General features: G+C 58.8%; 4 protein-coding genes across 13 annotated transcripts in view; 2 read left to right on the top strand and 2 right to left on the bottom strand.

Moving 5' to 3' along the window:
* The window catches only part of SGF29 (SAGA complex associated factor 29), a 29,322-nt gene extending 26,671 nt beyond the window's left edge, over positions 1 to 2,651 (top strand). For all 7 annotated transcript variants that reach the window (XM_028110205.1, XM_028110206.1, XM_028110208.1 and 4 more), the window contains 5 exons: positions 832 to 961; positions 1,036 to 1,182; positions 1,421 to 1,456; positions 1,546 to 1,708; positions 2,448 to 2,651. In XM_028110205.1, coding sequence (XP_027966006.1) covers positions 832 to 961; positions 1,036 to 1,182; positions 1,421 to 1,456; positions 1,546 to 1,708; positions 2,448 to 2,564 — 593 coding nt within the window. In that variant the 3' untranslated portion in view covers positions 2,565 to 2,651. The remainder of the gene's footprint in view (positions 1 to 831; positions 962 to 1,035; positions 1,183 to 1,420; positions 1,457 to 1,545; positions 1,709 to 2,447) is intronic.
* A 164-nt stretch (positions 2,652 to 2,815) lies between these two features.
* Positions 2,816 to 6,065, bottom strand: LOC114214438 (sulfotransferase 1A1). 3 transcript variants are annotated; one of them, XM_028110092.2, is made up of 8 exons: positions 5,860 to 6,065; positions 4,992 to 5,140; positions 4,759 to 4,884; positions 4,571 to 4,668; positions 4,007 to 4,133; positions 3,812 to 3,906; positions 3,136 to 3,316; positions 2,816 to 3,010 (listed from the first exon to the last, which is right to left on the bottom strand). In XM_028110092.2, exons 2-8 carry the CDS (start codon positions 5,137 to 5,139, stop codon positions 2,898 to 2,900), a joined length of 888 nt encoding a protein of 295 aa, XP_027965893.1. In that variant the 5' UTR covers position 5,140; positions 5,860 to 6,065; the 3' UTR covers positions 2,816 to 2,897. The 3 variants fall into 3 exon arrangements, with proteins under 3 accessions (XP_027965893.1, XP_027965891.1, XP_027965890.1); XM_028110090.2 differs by having other exon boundaries at positions 4,992 to 5,196; XM_028110089.2 differs by having other exon boundaries at positions 4,992 to 5,175; positions 5,860 to 6,063.
* Positions 6,066 to 7,654: 1,589 nt separating this feature from the next.
* Positions 7,655 to 11,103, bottom strand: SLX1A (structure-specific endonuclease subunit SLX1A). 2 transcript variants are annotated; one of them, XM_028109851.2, is made up of 6 exons: positions 10,349 to 11,045; positions 9,711 to 9,762; positions 9,283 to 9,621; positions 8,105 to 8,232; positions 7,850 to 7,937; positions 7,655 to 7,768 (listed from the first exon to the last, which is right to left on the bottom strand). In XM_028109851.2, the coding sequence occupies exons 1-6, from the start codon at positions 10,534 to 10,536 to the stop codon at positions 7,739 to 7,741; spliced, it is 825 nt and encodes a 274-aa protein (XP_027965652.1). In that variant the 5' UTR covers positions 10,537 to 11,045; the 3' UTR covers positions 7,655 to 7,738. The 2 variants fall into 2 exon arrangements, with proteins under 2 accessions (XP_027965652.1, XP_027965653.1); XM_028109852.2 differs by lacking the exon at positions 7,655 to 7,768 and having other exon boundaries at positions 7,911 to 8,000; positions 10,349 to 11,103.
* BOLA2B (bolA family member 2B) lies at positions 10,808 to 11,669 on the top strand. Its single transcript, XM_028109853.2, has 3 exons — positions 10,808 to 11,053; positions 11,143 to 11,240; positions 11,527 to 11,669. The coding sequence occupies exons 1-3, from the start codon at positions 10,991 to 10,993 to the stop codon at positions 11,624 to 11,626; spliced, it is 261 nt and encodes an 86-aa protein (XP_027965654.1). The 5' UTR covers positions 10,808 to 10,990; the 3' UTR covers positions 11,627 to 11,669.
* Positions 11,670 to 13,311: the final 1,642 nt, after the last annotated feature.

A 13,311-nucleotide genomic window follows, 5' to 3' on the forward strand; every position in this document is an offset into this window, starting at 1 on the left:
GAGTGAGGCTTCCTGAGACCAGCATTTGTGGCTCCCTGCAGGGGTGGGGGGCCTGTTGCCACAGCCCGGTGTGCTCGTTCCATGGACTTCTGACGGGGGCGCACATCTGGGCAGCCTGGGTCTGGGAGGGAATGGAGGTCCTGGCCAGCGCTCAGAGGCAGGGGCTCCCAGTGTCCCTGTGCAGACCTGGAAGATTTCACCCCACCCCCTCATGCTTCTCTCCCCCTTGTGCCTGGGGCAGTTGCCCCCTTCCTGCTACCTCCCACCCCCACCTCTTGCCGTGGGAAGCACCAGCTGCTTTGGGAGAGCCATCCTTCAGATGGAGTTTACACAAGGTGTTGGCTTCCGAATCCCTTCAGACTGCCGTGGCTCTCCCATCTCTTACCCCTTCAGTGAACCCTTAGTGGGCAGACCGCTTGCCCATCAGACATGTCTCACTGCCAGTTGGGTTTGCGCGATGTTGACTGGGTGTGTTGAGCCATGCCTAAGGAGGTCAGGAGTCCACGTTTGACAGTCCTTCTAGGTTTTTTTTTGTTGTTGAATGACAGCATATACTCCTAGTAGAAAAGTACCCATAAGCCTACAGACAGCTGAAATTTTGGCTAACCAAACAAACGAATATGACCAGCACCTCAGAACCCTTCTTTTGCCCTCGGTGCCCTCTGTGAGAGCAGCCCGGAACTCTCACCGCGGGCATCTGGTGGGAGGGCAGGGGTCACACTGGGCCCTTGGTGGTCGTTCGGGAGGTGGGTTCCAGGCCAAGCTCCACTGACCGCTCTGTGCACCAGTGCCCTGTCCCTGGTGCCTCAGGGGCGCGCTTCCTTCCCACAGCGGCCAAGATTGCGGGCCTGTACAATGACTCGGAGCCCCCTCGGAAGACCATGCGCAGGGGGGTGCTGATGACCCTGCTGCAGCAGTCCGCCATGACCCTGCCCCTGTGGATCGGGAAGCCTGGTGACAAGTGAGGGCAGGCCCAGGGTGGGGGGAGCTGTCAAGAGGGAAGGGCTGGCACTAACACCTTATTCCAACCCTCAGGCCCCCACCCCTCTGCGGGGCCATTCCAGCCTCTGGGGACTACGTGGCCAAACCTGGAGACAAGGTGGCCGCCCGGGTAAAGGCTGTGGATGGGGATGAGCAGTGGATCCTGGCCGAGGTGGTCAGTTACAGCCATGCCACCAACAAGTGAGTGGACACCCAGCCCTCGGTCTGCTCTCCCGCTACACCTGTGCCGGCCACCCCTCTCCCCCGTCTGCAGGCTGGGAGAAGAGCCTCCCCAGGGTGCCTGTGGAGACGGGGATGGTGTGTGACTCGGGCTCCCTGGGCTGCTTCCCCTCCCCACACCCCACCCCGCCCCTCCTCGTCGCCTCCTGATTTGGACTGTGCACCTCCCTGCATCCACCGTTTTCTCTTTGTTTGCCAGGTACGAGGTAGATGACATTGATGAAGAAGGCAAAGAGTGAGTGTGCTGGTCAGGGAGGGACCATGGAAGTGGCTGGAAAGAAGCCCCCCACCTGGCGTGGGTTGACCTGAGCCCCCCTCTTCCAGGAGACATACATTGAGCCGGCGGCGCATCATCCCACTTCCCCAGTGGAAAGCCAACCCGGAGACGGATCCTGAAGCCTTATTTCAGAAGGAGCAGCTCGTGCTGGCCCTGTATCCCCAGACCACCTGCTTCTACCGTGCCCTGATCCACACGCCCCCACAACGGGTAAGGCAGCCCCCACGGGAGAGACAGACCATGACACCGGCACTGGGCTGAGCGGATGGGTCATGGGGTCACCTTCCCCTTCCTTCCCCTCCTGTCTTCATCGTCTAGCCTCTCTGAGCTGGGAGAGTCCTACGTGTTGCCCTCTCTCTCCTGCTTACACTCTGCCCTGTAGGTGCCCTCCAGCCCTGTCCCCTTGGGCAGTGCCAGCCAACCCCCTCTCCAACCTTCAGAGTTCTAGCCAGACCCGCATGGAATGGGACCGATGTACCCTCTGGTCTCACCTCACTTTTGCACTGAGACGTGCAGCACCACACCCGGGGCCTGTCCTCCAACCTTGACTGTCGCACCACTGCCCTTCCTTCGTGTGGGGCTGTGCTCCCTCATGCTGGTGACCCATTACCTGATGGCAGCTTCAAGGCTGTTCTCCCCTCTTCCTCCAGGAGCCCTGCCTGCTGCCCTCTGCATTTTCCTTGATCCCCTTAACACAGTGTCCCCAAAAGGCACCAGATCCTCCATGTAGAATCCCCCCACATAGACAGCAGGTCTCTCTCCTCCCTGCTCTTTGTGCCCTGGCCCTTCGTTGCTGAGAAAAGGGCTCTGCCGTAGCAGGGACTGGGTTCAGAGTGAAGATGGGGACAGGAGAGGCTGCGAGCCCGTGGACCAGAGGTTCCCATCGGTCTGGGCTGGGGTTCCTGCTGGGGGGTCTCTGACCAGCCCCTCATGTCTTCCCCTGTCCCAGCCCCAGGATGACTATTCAGTCCTGTTTGAAGACACCTCCTATGCAGATGGTTACTCCCCTCCCCTCAATGTGGCCCAGAGGTACGTGGTGGCTTGTAAGGAGCCCAAGAAAAAGTGAAGTGGGCTGGCAGACTCACAGTCTCTTTCCACCTTCACAGGGGAATGCAACAAAAGGTTTTGTGGCAAATAAATATTGTTCCCCTTTGCCTGCGTCTCCTTGGTTTTATTTTTCCAGGCCCTTCTCCCCTTCCCCATAACAGGGCAAGTTGGGGAATTGGGAGGCCACAGGGGAGATGGCTTCATTTGGTCCCAGTGGGCATTTCCTTTTAGCTCAGGTTTGCTCTTTGCCTGCATTAAAGACTCTCAGTGTAATACACATGGAATTTTATTTTTGAGGCTGGGGGCAGGTCACCGCAGTGGGGTCTTCGGCGTGCCTCCCAGGGAGCACCACTCACAGCTGGGTGCGGAAGCTGAGGCCGCAGCCCTCCATCTTCTTGGCATAGTCGGCATCAAAGCGCTCATTCTGGGCCACAGTGAAGGTGGTCTTCCAGTCCCCCGAGATGCCTGTGGACAGAGGGGAGGACGGGTGCAGGCCCCAGCCACAGAGCAGGCCCAGGGTGGCTCAGGCCAGCCCTTGCCGCCGCGTCCACGCTTGCCTCCCCAGATGCCCGTCCTGCACGGGCACTCACCTTTCCTCATGAAGGCCGAAATGCTGTGGTCCATGACGTGAAGGGGTATGGTGCTGTAGTTAGCCTTGGAGTTGTTCTTCATCTCCTTGAAAGATGTGTGCTGGACGATGAGATCCACGGTCTCATCTGGCAGGGAACGCCCCACAAACTTCAGGATCTTCTGAATCTCCCTTTTGGGATTCTGGAGCAGCAGAGGGGCTCTTTAGTGGACGTTGGGATTGCTCACTGAGCAAACCAAAGAGAGGGCCCCCCCTAACTCCTCGGGGATCTGGCCATTTCCGCCTAGAGACCTCTCAGCCCCACCTCCTTGACTTGGGTTCTCTTTCCCTGGGGTACATTAGTTGCCCCTGCCCTGTGACCCTGAAATAAGCTCTTGTTTGGGTCCTGATGGGTGAGCGCATGGCCGCTCCTCTTTCGTAACTGTGGCCGCAGGGAGAGCAACAGCAGAGAATGCTGGCGGATGGCTCTGTGTCGGGTCTGAGATCAGAGCTATATGGCCTTGCTGCCTGGGAGACGCTGCGGCTCCAAGCCCCGGGCAGGAAGGTGGGTTGGGGGGCCCGGGGGACTGGTGTGGGGCTGCCGGAGGGCAGGCGGCCAAGAGAGCCTTGGCAGGTCCCTGGCAGGTTCCTGCTTCTCCACGGGTGACTTGGAGGGAAGCAGCAGCAGGCGGCCTCACCTCTTTCATGTCCTCGTAGAAGAGATAGAGCATGGGGTGGGTGTGGCTCAGCTCCCACCACTCCCGCACATGCTGATACCAGGACCCATAGGACACTGGGCGGAGGGGCAGAGACATGGACACACGGGCTGGTATTAGTTTGGGCAGGCTGCCGCTCAGCTCCGCCCCGCTCCTTCCTCCAGATTCAGGTCCCACCTTCCCCAGCCATGAACTTCTCCAGGAAGTTGTCCCAGGTGTCAGGGTCTGGGTGCACCTTGGCCATGCGGTAGAAGTGGTAATAGGAGACAGCCACATCCTTTGCGTTGCGGGCCATGTAGACCACCTGGAGGGACAGATGACCCCCCCACACACCCAAGCATCATCACCACACAGCGAGCCAGGTGGTTCCACCCTTCACAGCATCCCTGTGAGGGACGTTAGCTCTTGGTCTGGCCAAGGGGGTAATAAAGCTTAGCGGCTGACTTGCTTGTGGTCCCTGGAACCATACTTTATGATCATCTAATCCCCCTCAGTGGTGCCATACCCAGATTGGGAACAAGGTGTGCCAGATTCTCACCAGCCCCCTCCTCTGCAGGCCTGGGGAGGCCTGCAGAGAAGACTGCCTTTCTCAGCTCTCCCCAGAGGAGTCTCCTGTTCCCTGACCCCCACAACAGGATGAAGCAGACCGCCTCCTCCCCTAAGATGAGACCTTCCCAGCAGATAGGGCCAAAGCTGGGATGGCCCCAGCAGCCTCCTTCCCTAGCTTCCTCTGCCATTCACCTTGACCTTCTGATCCAGCAAGGTCTGGGGGAGCAGAGCCAAGGGCAGGTGTGTCTTGATGAGTCGTGGAGCTGGTATGTCTTTCAGAACCTCCAAACCTATGCCATGGGTAGGGAAAGTCTGCTGAGCTGGAGCCCAGTCCTGCCCCCTCCCTCTGCTCCACTGGTCCCCAGAGCCCCACTACACACCTGTGGGAATCCCTGGAACCTTGAACTCAAGGAAGGGTACCCGCATGAAGATGGGGGCCCTTTGACACTTCTGTACATCACCGCCTTGGTAGATCATGTCCAGGATCTCACTCACCCAGGTGGTGCCTGGAGAGCAGGGAAAGGGTCGGTGAGCAGGGCTGAGGGCAGCCCCCTGCTGGTCCAAAATAGGGGACTGTGGCCCAGGAGAGGGGTGGATGGCTCTCATCACCTACCAGATTTGGGGTAGGTACTGATAAGCAGGTCATCAGGCTGGGCTTGGAAGTCCTGCAGTGACCCCAGTGCCTCTGCAAAGTACTTGATGAGAGGGATCCCCTTCACATACTTCAGGGGCGGGCGCGAGGTGTCCTGGATGAGCTCCATGCTGCAGCGTCAAGGGCCAGAGTGCGGCCAACTTGCCTTAACATCACAACATGCCATCTGTTGAAATCTTGCTTTACGATGAGGGACTGCGGCTGACCTGCCCCTGCTCACAAAGCTAGTGGGTGGTGGGAGCTGGGGTTCAAACCCAGACAGAACGCTCATGCAGTGGGTCACGGCACTGGCTGCACCTTTGCTTTACCTGCAGGGCTTATAAAGATCTCCGTGCCTGAGCCACACCCCAACCCAATTAAATCACTCTCTGGGGCCCAATCCCGGTTTTTCTGGAAGCTCCGGGAGACTCCACTACTTGAGCGTTACTTGAGCACTACTACTCCGGCGCCTGCCGGTTCTCCTCCCAGTACTTCTGGCAGCTCCTGGCCTACTGCACCGGCCTGCTCTCCAGGCCGTCCCTCTGAGCAACGTGGGCCCCTCACGCATGCAAACATTTCAAAGGTCGGCCCCACCTGCCAAACCGCACTCCGTCTTGGCTCGGGGATAAACACAGCCAGCTGAACAACTTGAGCTTGTTTGGGGGGCCAGAGTCTGGTATGCGGATGAGCAAAAGTGGTGGGTCAATGGAAGAGGGAAGGGGGTTTCAGCCGGGGTTGTGGTTGGCTGATTGAAATGGACCATCCAGGGGGAAAGGGCAAGGATGCCACTGTGGCAGCAGCAGAGAGAGAGGGGCTAGCCCTGCCCAGCCCACCCCACCCGGGCACTCACCAGACCTCTCTGGATCTTGGTCTTGTGACTACTTGGTGCTGTGGCTTACTGGGTGCCGTGTGGTGAGTGCAGAACTGCTCTTGAGCTGACGGGTTGTTAAATCCAAAGTGGGAGGGGTCTGGAGCCAGCCTCCAGGAAGGAAAGGGTGGAGTTTAGAGTGGGAGGACCCTCCTGTGTTCCCCTCCTTAGCACCCCAGCAGGAGCCAAGCTTAGACTGGCCTGAAAACCCAAGATGTGGGTTTGGTGTGTAGAAAATAAAGGGAAGACTGAAACTAGACAAAAGAGCTTAGTAAGTTTTCACTTTTATTTCGGGGGGTTTTTGGAGCTGTAATCTTTGCTTCTGACCTGCCCTCTGAACTCCACCCCTGCAGGGCAGGCCAACTGACAGCTTGTTCTTTTTTGTTTTAATTTTATTTATTTACTTGACACAGAGAGAGAGAGAGAGCACAAGCAGGGGGAGCAGCAGAGGGAGAGGGAGAAGCAGGCTCTCTGCTGAGCAGGGAGCCCGATGCGGGGCTCCATCCCAGGACCCCGGGATCATGACCAGAGCCGAAGGCAGATGCTTAGCTGACTGAGCCACCTGGGCGCCCCCGACAGCTTGTTCTGACGGAGCCAGCCAGTTTGGAGTGGGGAGGAAAGGTGGCACTCTCGTGAGCAGGGCCATTCACCTTCCTGTGGCTCCAGGCCAGCCTTGAAGATGCCAGAGGTTCAGGCTGGGAGTGGCCCCCACTGATGTTCTAGGAGTGCTGGCATTCCAGAACTGCTAGTCTGACCTCTGACAAGGCCAGTACAGAGCAATGTGGGGGAAGGGGGCTGGTTGATTGGGGTTGGGGCGGAGCAGAGGTGGGGCAGGCTTTCTGAGGCAGCAGGGAGACAAAAGGGCAAGAACACAGTCTCATAACCCTGGGAGTGAGTCCAGCTCCTGAGGATTTCATGGAGACTCATTCATGATTGGTGACAGAACCATGGCCCTCACAAGGTGCTTTTCTTTCACTGGGTTTATTTTATTTTATTTTTTAAATAAAGATTGTATTTATTTATTTGAGAGAGAGAGCACATGAGAGGGGGGAGGGTCAGAGGGCGAAGCCGACTCCCTGCCGAGCAGGGAGCCCGATACGGGACTCGATCCCGGGACTCCAGGATCATGACCTGAGCCGAAGGCAGTCGCTTAACCAACTGAGCCACCCAGGCACCCCTTTATTTTTTTTTTAAAGATTTATTTATTTGACAGAGAGAGAGAGAGAGAGAGCAGGAACACAAGCAGGGGGAGTGGGAAAGGGAGAAGAGCAGGCTTCCCACCAAGCAGGGAGCCCGATGCGGGGCTCGATCCCAGGACCCTGAGATCATGACCTGAGCCGAAGGCAGACGCTTAACGACTGAGCCACCCAGGCGCCCCACTTTCACTGGGTTTAAAGGGGCTCCCAGACAGAGAAAAGAAGGAGTTGGGGCTTAGAGAGCCACAGGGCCCCATAGGGTAGCGTATACCCCTACCCACCCCACTTTTGGCCTCTGTCCTTACTGTTTGGATTAAAGTCCAAAGTCAAGCTGGGCACTGGATTTGGATGGGCTCTGAGTCAAGGGTGTGAGTCTCCCAAGCACTCAACTGTGTGACGTCAGTAGCATGCAGGGGAAAGCTGAGGCACATGGGCCTCCAGGAAGAGGAGAGCCTGGTCCAGGCGAGTGAGTGGTCCCTCCCCACTCTGCTCTTCTCCTCAGGCCCCAGTGACTGGCAGGGCCTCTGTCTCCTAGCTCCAGCGCTGCCCCACCCCCGGCCCCCCCAGCAAACACCAGAAAGTTCCCTTAACTCAGACTCTTTATTGTACTCAAGTAAAAAGTGCCCAGACCCACAGGGGAGGCAGAGGGTTGGGGGCGCTGAGGATCAGGTCTCCAGCATGTCTGTCCAGTGTTCCTGTGGAGACAAGAGGACTGGTCAAAGGCAGCCTCGGGTATGGGGTGGGGTAGGGAAGCTGGGGCCAAAGCCACGTCTCACCTCTTCTAATTCCAAGTCCTCCTCTTCCTCCTCGGCGCCCATCCGGCACAGCCAGATCAGGTCTCCCCACAGCAGTGAGTTCTTACAGCTACCAAGGGGTGCAGTTGGTAGGAGACAGAGTCAGGATCACAAGCCTCCTGCAGGCTAGGCCCTGGGTGCCAAGATAAGGACTCAGCTGCCCCGGGGCCTGAACTTGGACAACCGGCACCATCTTCCCAGAGCTCAACCATGCTGGGGTGGGGGTGTTGGACTCACCCCGGGCACTGGCCCTCTAGGGGCAGAAGCTGCCCTGGCTCCTCTTGCAGGAACTCCTCCGCTAGGCAGATCATGTGGGCTCTTAGGTGGCAGCCGGGGTGGGGGCAGCACAGGGGGCCCTCTTCATCCTGTCAGAAGTGGCAGGCAGGTAAAAGAGAAAACCAGGAGGAATGATGTAGCTAACACTCAGAATTTCTATGGACCAGACACTGTTCCAGAGGCTTCACATTAAACAACGCTATGAGGTATATACTATTATTTGTGTTGTATAGATGAAACTGAGGCATGGCGAGGTTACAATACTTGCCCACAGGGACTAAGCTAGCCAATTTCCCCTGAGCATTAGCAGTGATTATATAAACAGCACTGGCCACTGCAGCCAGACCTATAGTTCTTACAGGCTAAGTGATCTCAGGCAGGTCACTTAATCTCTGAATGGCAAGTACTCAATTTACATTTCCTGAGAGCTCAGAAGTTAGGCCCATCAGGCTCAGCTAATTTGTTAAATATTTATTGGCTACCCGCTGCTTGCCAGACCCTTTTCTACAGCAGTGAACAAGAACTGCCTTGTATTGTTGGGGCAGGGGAGAAACTGACAATAAGATAAAACACCTACTATGTTAGACAATAAGTGTTTAGGCTTTAAGGGGGGGGAAAAAGGCAGGGGAGTGTACGAGAAAGAACCGCAGTTTTATTTTATTTTTTTAACGATTTTATTTATTTGACACAGAGAGAGAGACAGCGAGAGAGGGAACACAGCAGGGGGAAGTAGGAGAGGGAGAAGCAGGCTTCCCGCTGAGCGGGGAGCCCGATGCGGGGCTCGATCCCAGGAGCCTGGGATCATGACCTGAGCCGAAGGCAGACGCTTAACGACTGAGCCACCCAGGCGCCCCCAGAACTGCAGTCTTAGATGGGAGAGCCAAGGAAGACCTCATGGAGAAGGAGAAGGTGGCATTTTATAAAGACTGAAGTGAAGGTCTAGGGAGGAACCTTCCAGTCAAAGGGGAAGGGTAAAGGCCCTGAGCAGGAGGGTACCGGTTTCGAGGAATGGCAGCCAGTACTATCATCCCCATTTTAGTGATGAGGGCAAAGGGTGTCAGTGGGGCGCCCCATCCTTCAATAAACAGCTGGATCCCAAGTCGTTCGCAGCGACCTGGAGACGACGTAGGGTGGCTCACCTGGAAGGAGCGCGCGCACAGGGCGCAGCTGGCCTCGGCGTCTTGGTCGGGCTCGGACTCCGGGTCAGCTAAGGGGCCGGCTCGGCGCCTCGTCGCCGAGGCGCCGGGCGGCGGAGGCCCGAAGGCCAGCGGCATGTGCGGCGGCGGCGGCGGGCACAGCTCACGTCGGAAGTCGGCGCGCAGCCAGCGCACGGTGAGCGGGAGGCGCGCCCAGGGCGGCGCGCGCAGCATGTGCGCCAGCACGCGCAGGTGGAAAACGAAGGCGGCCTCGCTGCGCAGGCGCGGGCCCACGTGCGCCAGGCGGCGCGAGGCGTGCGGGTGCTGCCAGGCCCACTCGAACTGCGGGCGGGGAGTAGGGGCTTCAGGGCCGCCCGGGTTAGGCCCCAAGCCCCAGCCCGTCCTCCCACCGCCCCCGTCTCCTTTCTTACCCGAAGGGCGGCCACGGCGGAAGGGAAGCCGTGCACGATAAGCACCATCTCCCTGGGGACGAGAATGAGGACGCGGCCCGTGAGAGCCCACCCCAACCGGTGTCAAGCCGAATCCCCTCGCCATGGTTCGCCCCCAGTCCTACCCGGGAGTGGAGTTCTCACGCCCGGCTTCAAACCACGTCCGCGAGGCTCCGCCCCCCTCGTGGAGGTACGTCCCTTCGCACCTGCCAACCTCAGGCCCCGCCTCCAGCACAGGTACTTAACTGCCCTCCTCAGTTCCTCTCCCTTGCAGGCTCTCTCTTTACCAAACCCCGCCTTGTTCATCAGCCTGCTGTCACCGGACCAAGCCTAGATCATTAGTCCCCTTCCTACCCAACCCCTTCCTTCATCCTACAGCTGAGTTTCACAGGGCTCCGCCTTCCCTCCCCCACCCCGCGCCTTCCCCCCAACCACGCACCTCCCCTGTGATAGGCCCGCCCTCGTCGCCAGGACCCCGCCCCCCGGCCCTGTTATCGGCCACCACACGGGCTCCGCCCACTGGCCTGGCCTGGCCCTGCCCCTCTCGGCAGGCCTCTCCTCCTCCGAGCCCCGCCTCCTCCTTGAAGCCCTCCTCCACACAGAAATCCGCTCCCTCTTACCAGGGCCCGCGTCCGCTGGTCCGCCAGGCCCCGCCTTTTTTGCGGCCCCCGTTGTGCTGCCGGACCCGACGAGCAGGGTCGACGGTGAACCCCACGTAGACGCGACCCCGGTGCCGAGGGTTCAGGCAGTAGAGCAGGTAGACGCCGAAGAAGCGCCCGGGCCTCGCCGCGTCCCCCGCAGGGCCCATCGGGACTTGTGGGTTGATTGCTGCGACCTGTGACCTCAGGGAGGGCTGAATTGCCAGGGCCGCAAGATGCTTGTCTCGGAAAAAGCGTTTGGGGGCGATCCCGAGGTACCCTAGAGGCCGCAGCAAATGCAGGTTCGCGCACCCTCTCCTGGCTGAAGTAGGGTGTCCAAATCGGCCCACAGAACCCAGGCTGCGAGGCAGGCGGCGGACACCTGTTAGCGCCCGAATCCGTCCTTGTGCAGATTCTGATTGGCTGGCCGATGGTAAGCGCGGAAACCCAGGACAGTTGGAAAGTTGGGCTTGCGTGAGGGCGGAAGTGCCTGGTTTACGGACGCCTTAGGGCGGAAGTAGAGGCCTCAGCGGAAGTGGCGTCAGTAAGGGCGGAAGCAGTGTGGCTGGGGTCGGAGCTGGGGTTCCATCCCGGCTGGGCTGCCGCCCCTTCTGGGCTGCCGCAATGGAACTCAGCGCCGAGTACCTTCGGGAGAAGCTGCAGCGGGACCTGGAGGCAGAGCATGTGGTGCGTTGAGCGGCCTGGAGTCTCCCAGCGAGGGGAAAAGCGCGCCTGAGGGGCGGATTTCACCCTCTCCCCACCGTTCTGCCCCATAGGAAGTCGAGGACACGACTCCCAACCGTTGCGCGTCCAGCTTCCGAGTCCTGGTGGTGTCGGCCAAGTTCGAGGGGAAGCCACTGCTTCAGAGACACCGGTGAGGCCTCGGGAATACCTCGCTCAGCGCGATCCCAGGGATGGGACCCCAACCCTGGCCACTCCCCGAAACCTAACTCCCTCATCCCCGCCGGTGGGGCCCTACACCGTGAACCGCGGCCCCGAGGATCCCGCCTTCGTGGCCCCTGTATTGAGACTTAGGCCCTCTGCCTCTTTGGTTCCCAAGCCCCGGGGGCACAACTTGGGGAGTCTCCTGGGTCACCCTACCTTCTGAGGCCGCGACTCAGGCCTCGGCCTTCCATTTCCTAACCCCATCTCTCCCCCAGGCTGGTGAACACGTGCCTAGCGGAAGAGCTTCTGCACATTCATGCCTTTGAGCAGAAAACCCTGACCCCAGAGCAGTGGGCCCGTGAGCAGCAGAAATAAGAGACCAAGGCCTGCACAGCCATTAAATTATGAATCAGGGCCAGCTTCTGTGTCAGTGTGTTGTGTGTGGGAGCGATGCTGAGCTTGAGTCCAGAGCCTGGTTTCTCCCTGCCCTACCACTCTCCACTGTCTTACCTTGGACAAGTCCTTCACACACAGGCCTCTGTGTCTCCACTTATAAAATGAAAGTTCTATCTTTAAAGTCTCTTCCAGGGCAGGCAGCACCGATCTTCTCTGTAATTCTTGGTCGAACCCTAGGAACACTGCTGCTATTCATTGGCCGTTACCAGGGGGTCCTGCCTTCTGCCAGTTTTGAAGATGCACAGATGGAAAAGTACCCAGGGTTTCAGGGTGCTGGCCAATTTAACAAACTTCCCCCACTTCCCAACATCACCCTAATGTCAGAGGCATAGTAGAGGATCCAACACTTCCCTGCAGGTTACCCAGCCCCTCGGGGTCTCAGGGGAGGGGGTACCCCAGCAGGGATGCCGTGACACCTTGGAATGCTGTTGTCCGGTTCACTGGAGAGAATCCAGTGACCCTCTAGCCCAGGGCTTCGTGTGGCCACAGTTACCCCTGGGGAGACCATGAGGGTCAGGAATGGAGCTGTGGGCAGGAGATAGGGATAGGGTTAAAGCAGGAAAATAAGGCCACCTGGGCCGTAAAATTGGGGCACATGATACCTGTAGTATCAATCTTAAACACAGGTGCCAGGATTGGTAAGGCCTGCCACAGATGCGGTCCCTGGGACCCAGGAGGGTAGCAGGTGACCCAGATGGGGCCAGGGCTCTTTGGGGGTGAAGGATTGCAGTCTTCAACCATCCCACCACTCTGCTCCCCTTTTCAGGGCCAGTTTCTTGGCCCCTTAAATAGCCATCCCCACTTCCTACCTCCCTCTTGTTCCTGTCAGAGGGAGAACGGGCTAGTGAACCTGGAAGTCCTGGTGATGACAGATTAACCCTTCTGGGTTCCTGGGATCCTTTCCTGAACTTTCCTCGGTTCCCTTGGGCCAGGGGAAGAGCCAGTGACTGAGTGTACTCACGTACGACTTCACTAGGAGGCCACGTCACCACCGCTGTGCAGGAGGGGCTCCGGGAAGGTGTCGCTTGAAGAGGCCCACCTTCCAGATTTTCTGCTTCTCTCTTTATCACACCCCTGATTGGGTCCACCCACTGCATTCACAGAGCTGCCATGTTATTCCCTCCCCATTTTATAGAGCACCTGAGGCCTGGAGAGAAGTGACTGGCCCAGGGTCACATGGCTTGCATAGAGATTGAGACTCCGATGGGCCGACAGGGACGTCCATGCAGCTGCCTCTCTAAGCAGATGTTTTTTCCCTGTGTGCGGGAGCCAGGGTTGGTGAATGAGGCACTTAGTCCTTGCTGTGGTCCCTGCGTGGTATGAGGTGAGCTCTGCTGTGGCCAGGACACCCGTCCCGCCAACCCTGCCCCAGCCCCACAGAGTTGGGCATCAGACACCCACCTCTAAGCCCCCACTTGACAGGGCCTGACTGGTCTCTTCTATCTGGGGAGGGTCCCAGAGTGAGGGACTGAGAGGCAGCAACACGGCAGGAGAACTGGGAACCAGAAGGGGGGACGGCTCATGACTCAAGGTCTGCCTCCCACGGGCCCCTCTCCTGCTCTGTGCCTCTGTGTCCTCACCTGTAAACCAGGGTTCGGTTCTAA

Source organism: Eumetopias jubatus, unplaced genomic scaffold (genome assembly GCF_037043125.1).
Source record: "Eumetopias jubatus isolate StellerSeaLion01/CBP00866 unplaced genomic scaffold, mEumJub1_p1.0 scaffold_12, whole genome shotgun sequence".
NCBI classification, from domain to species: Eukaryota; Metazoa; Chordata; class Mammalia; order Carnivora; family Otariidae; genus Eumetopias; species Eumetopias jubatus.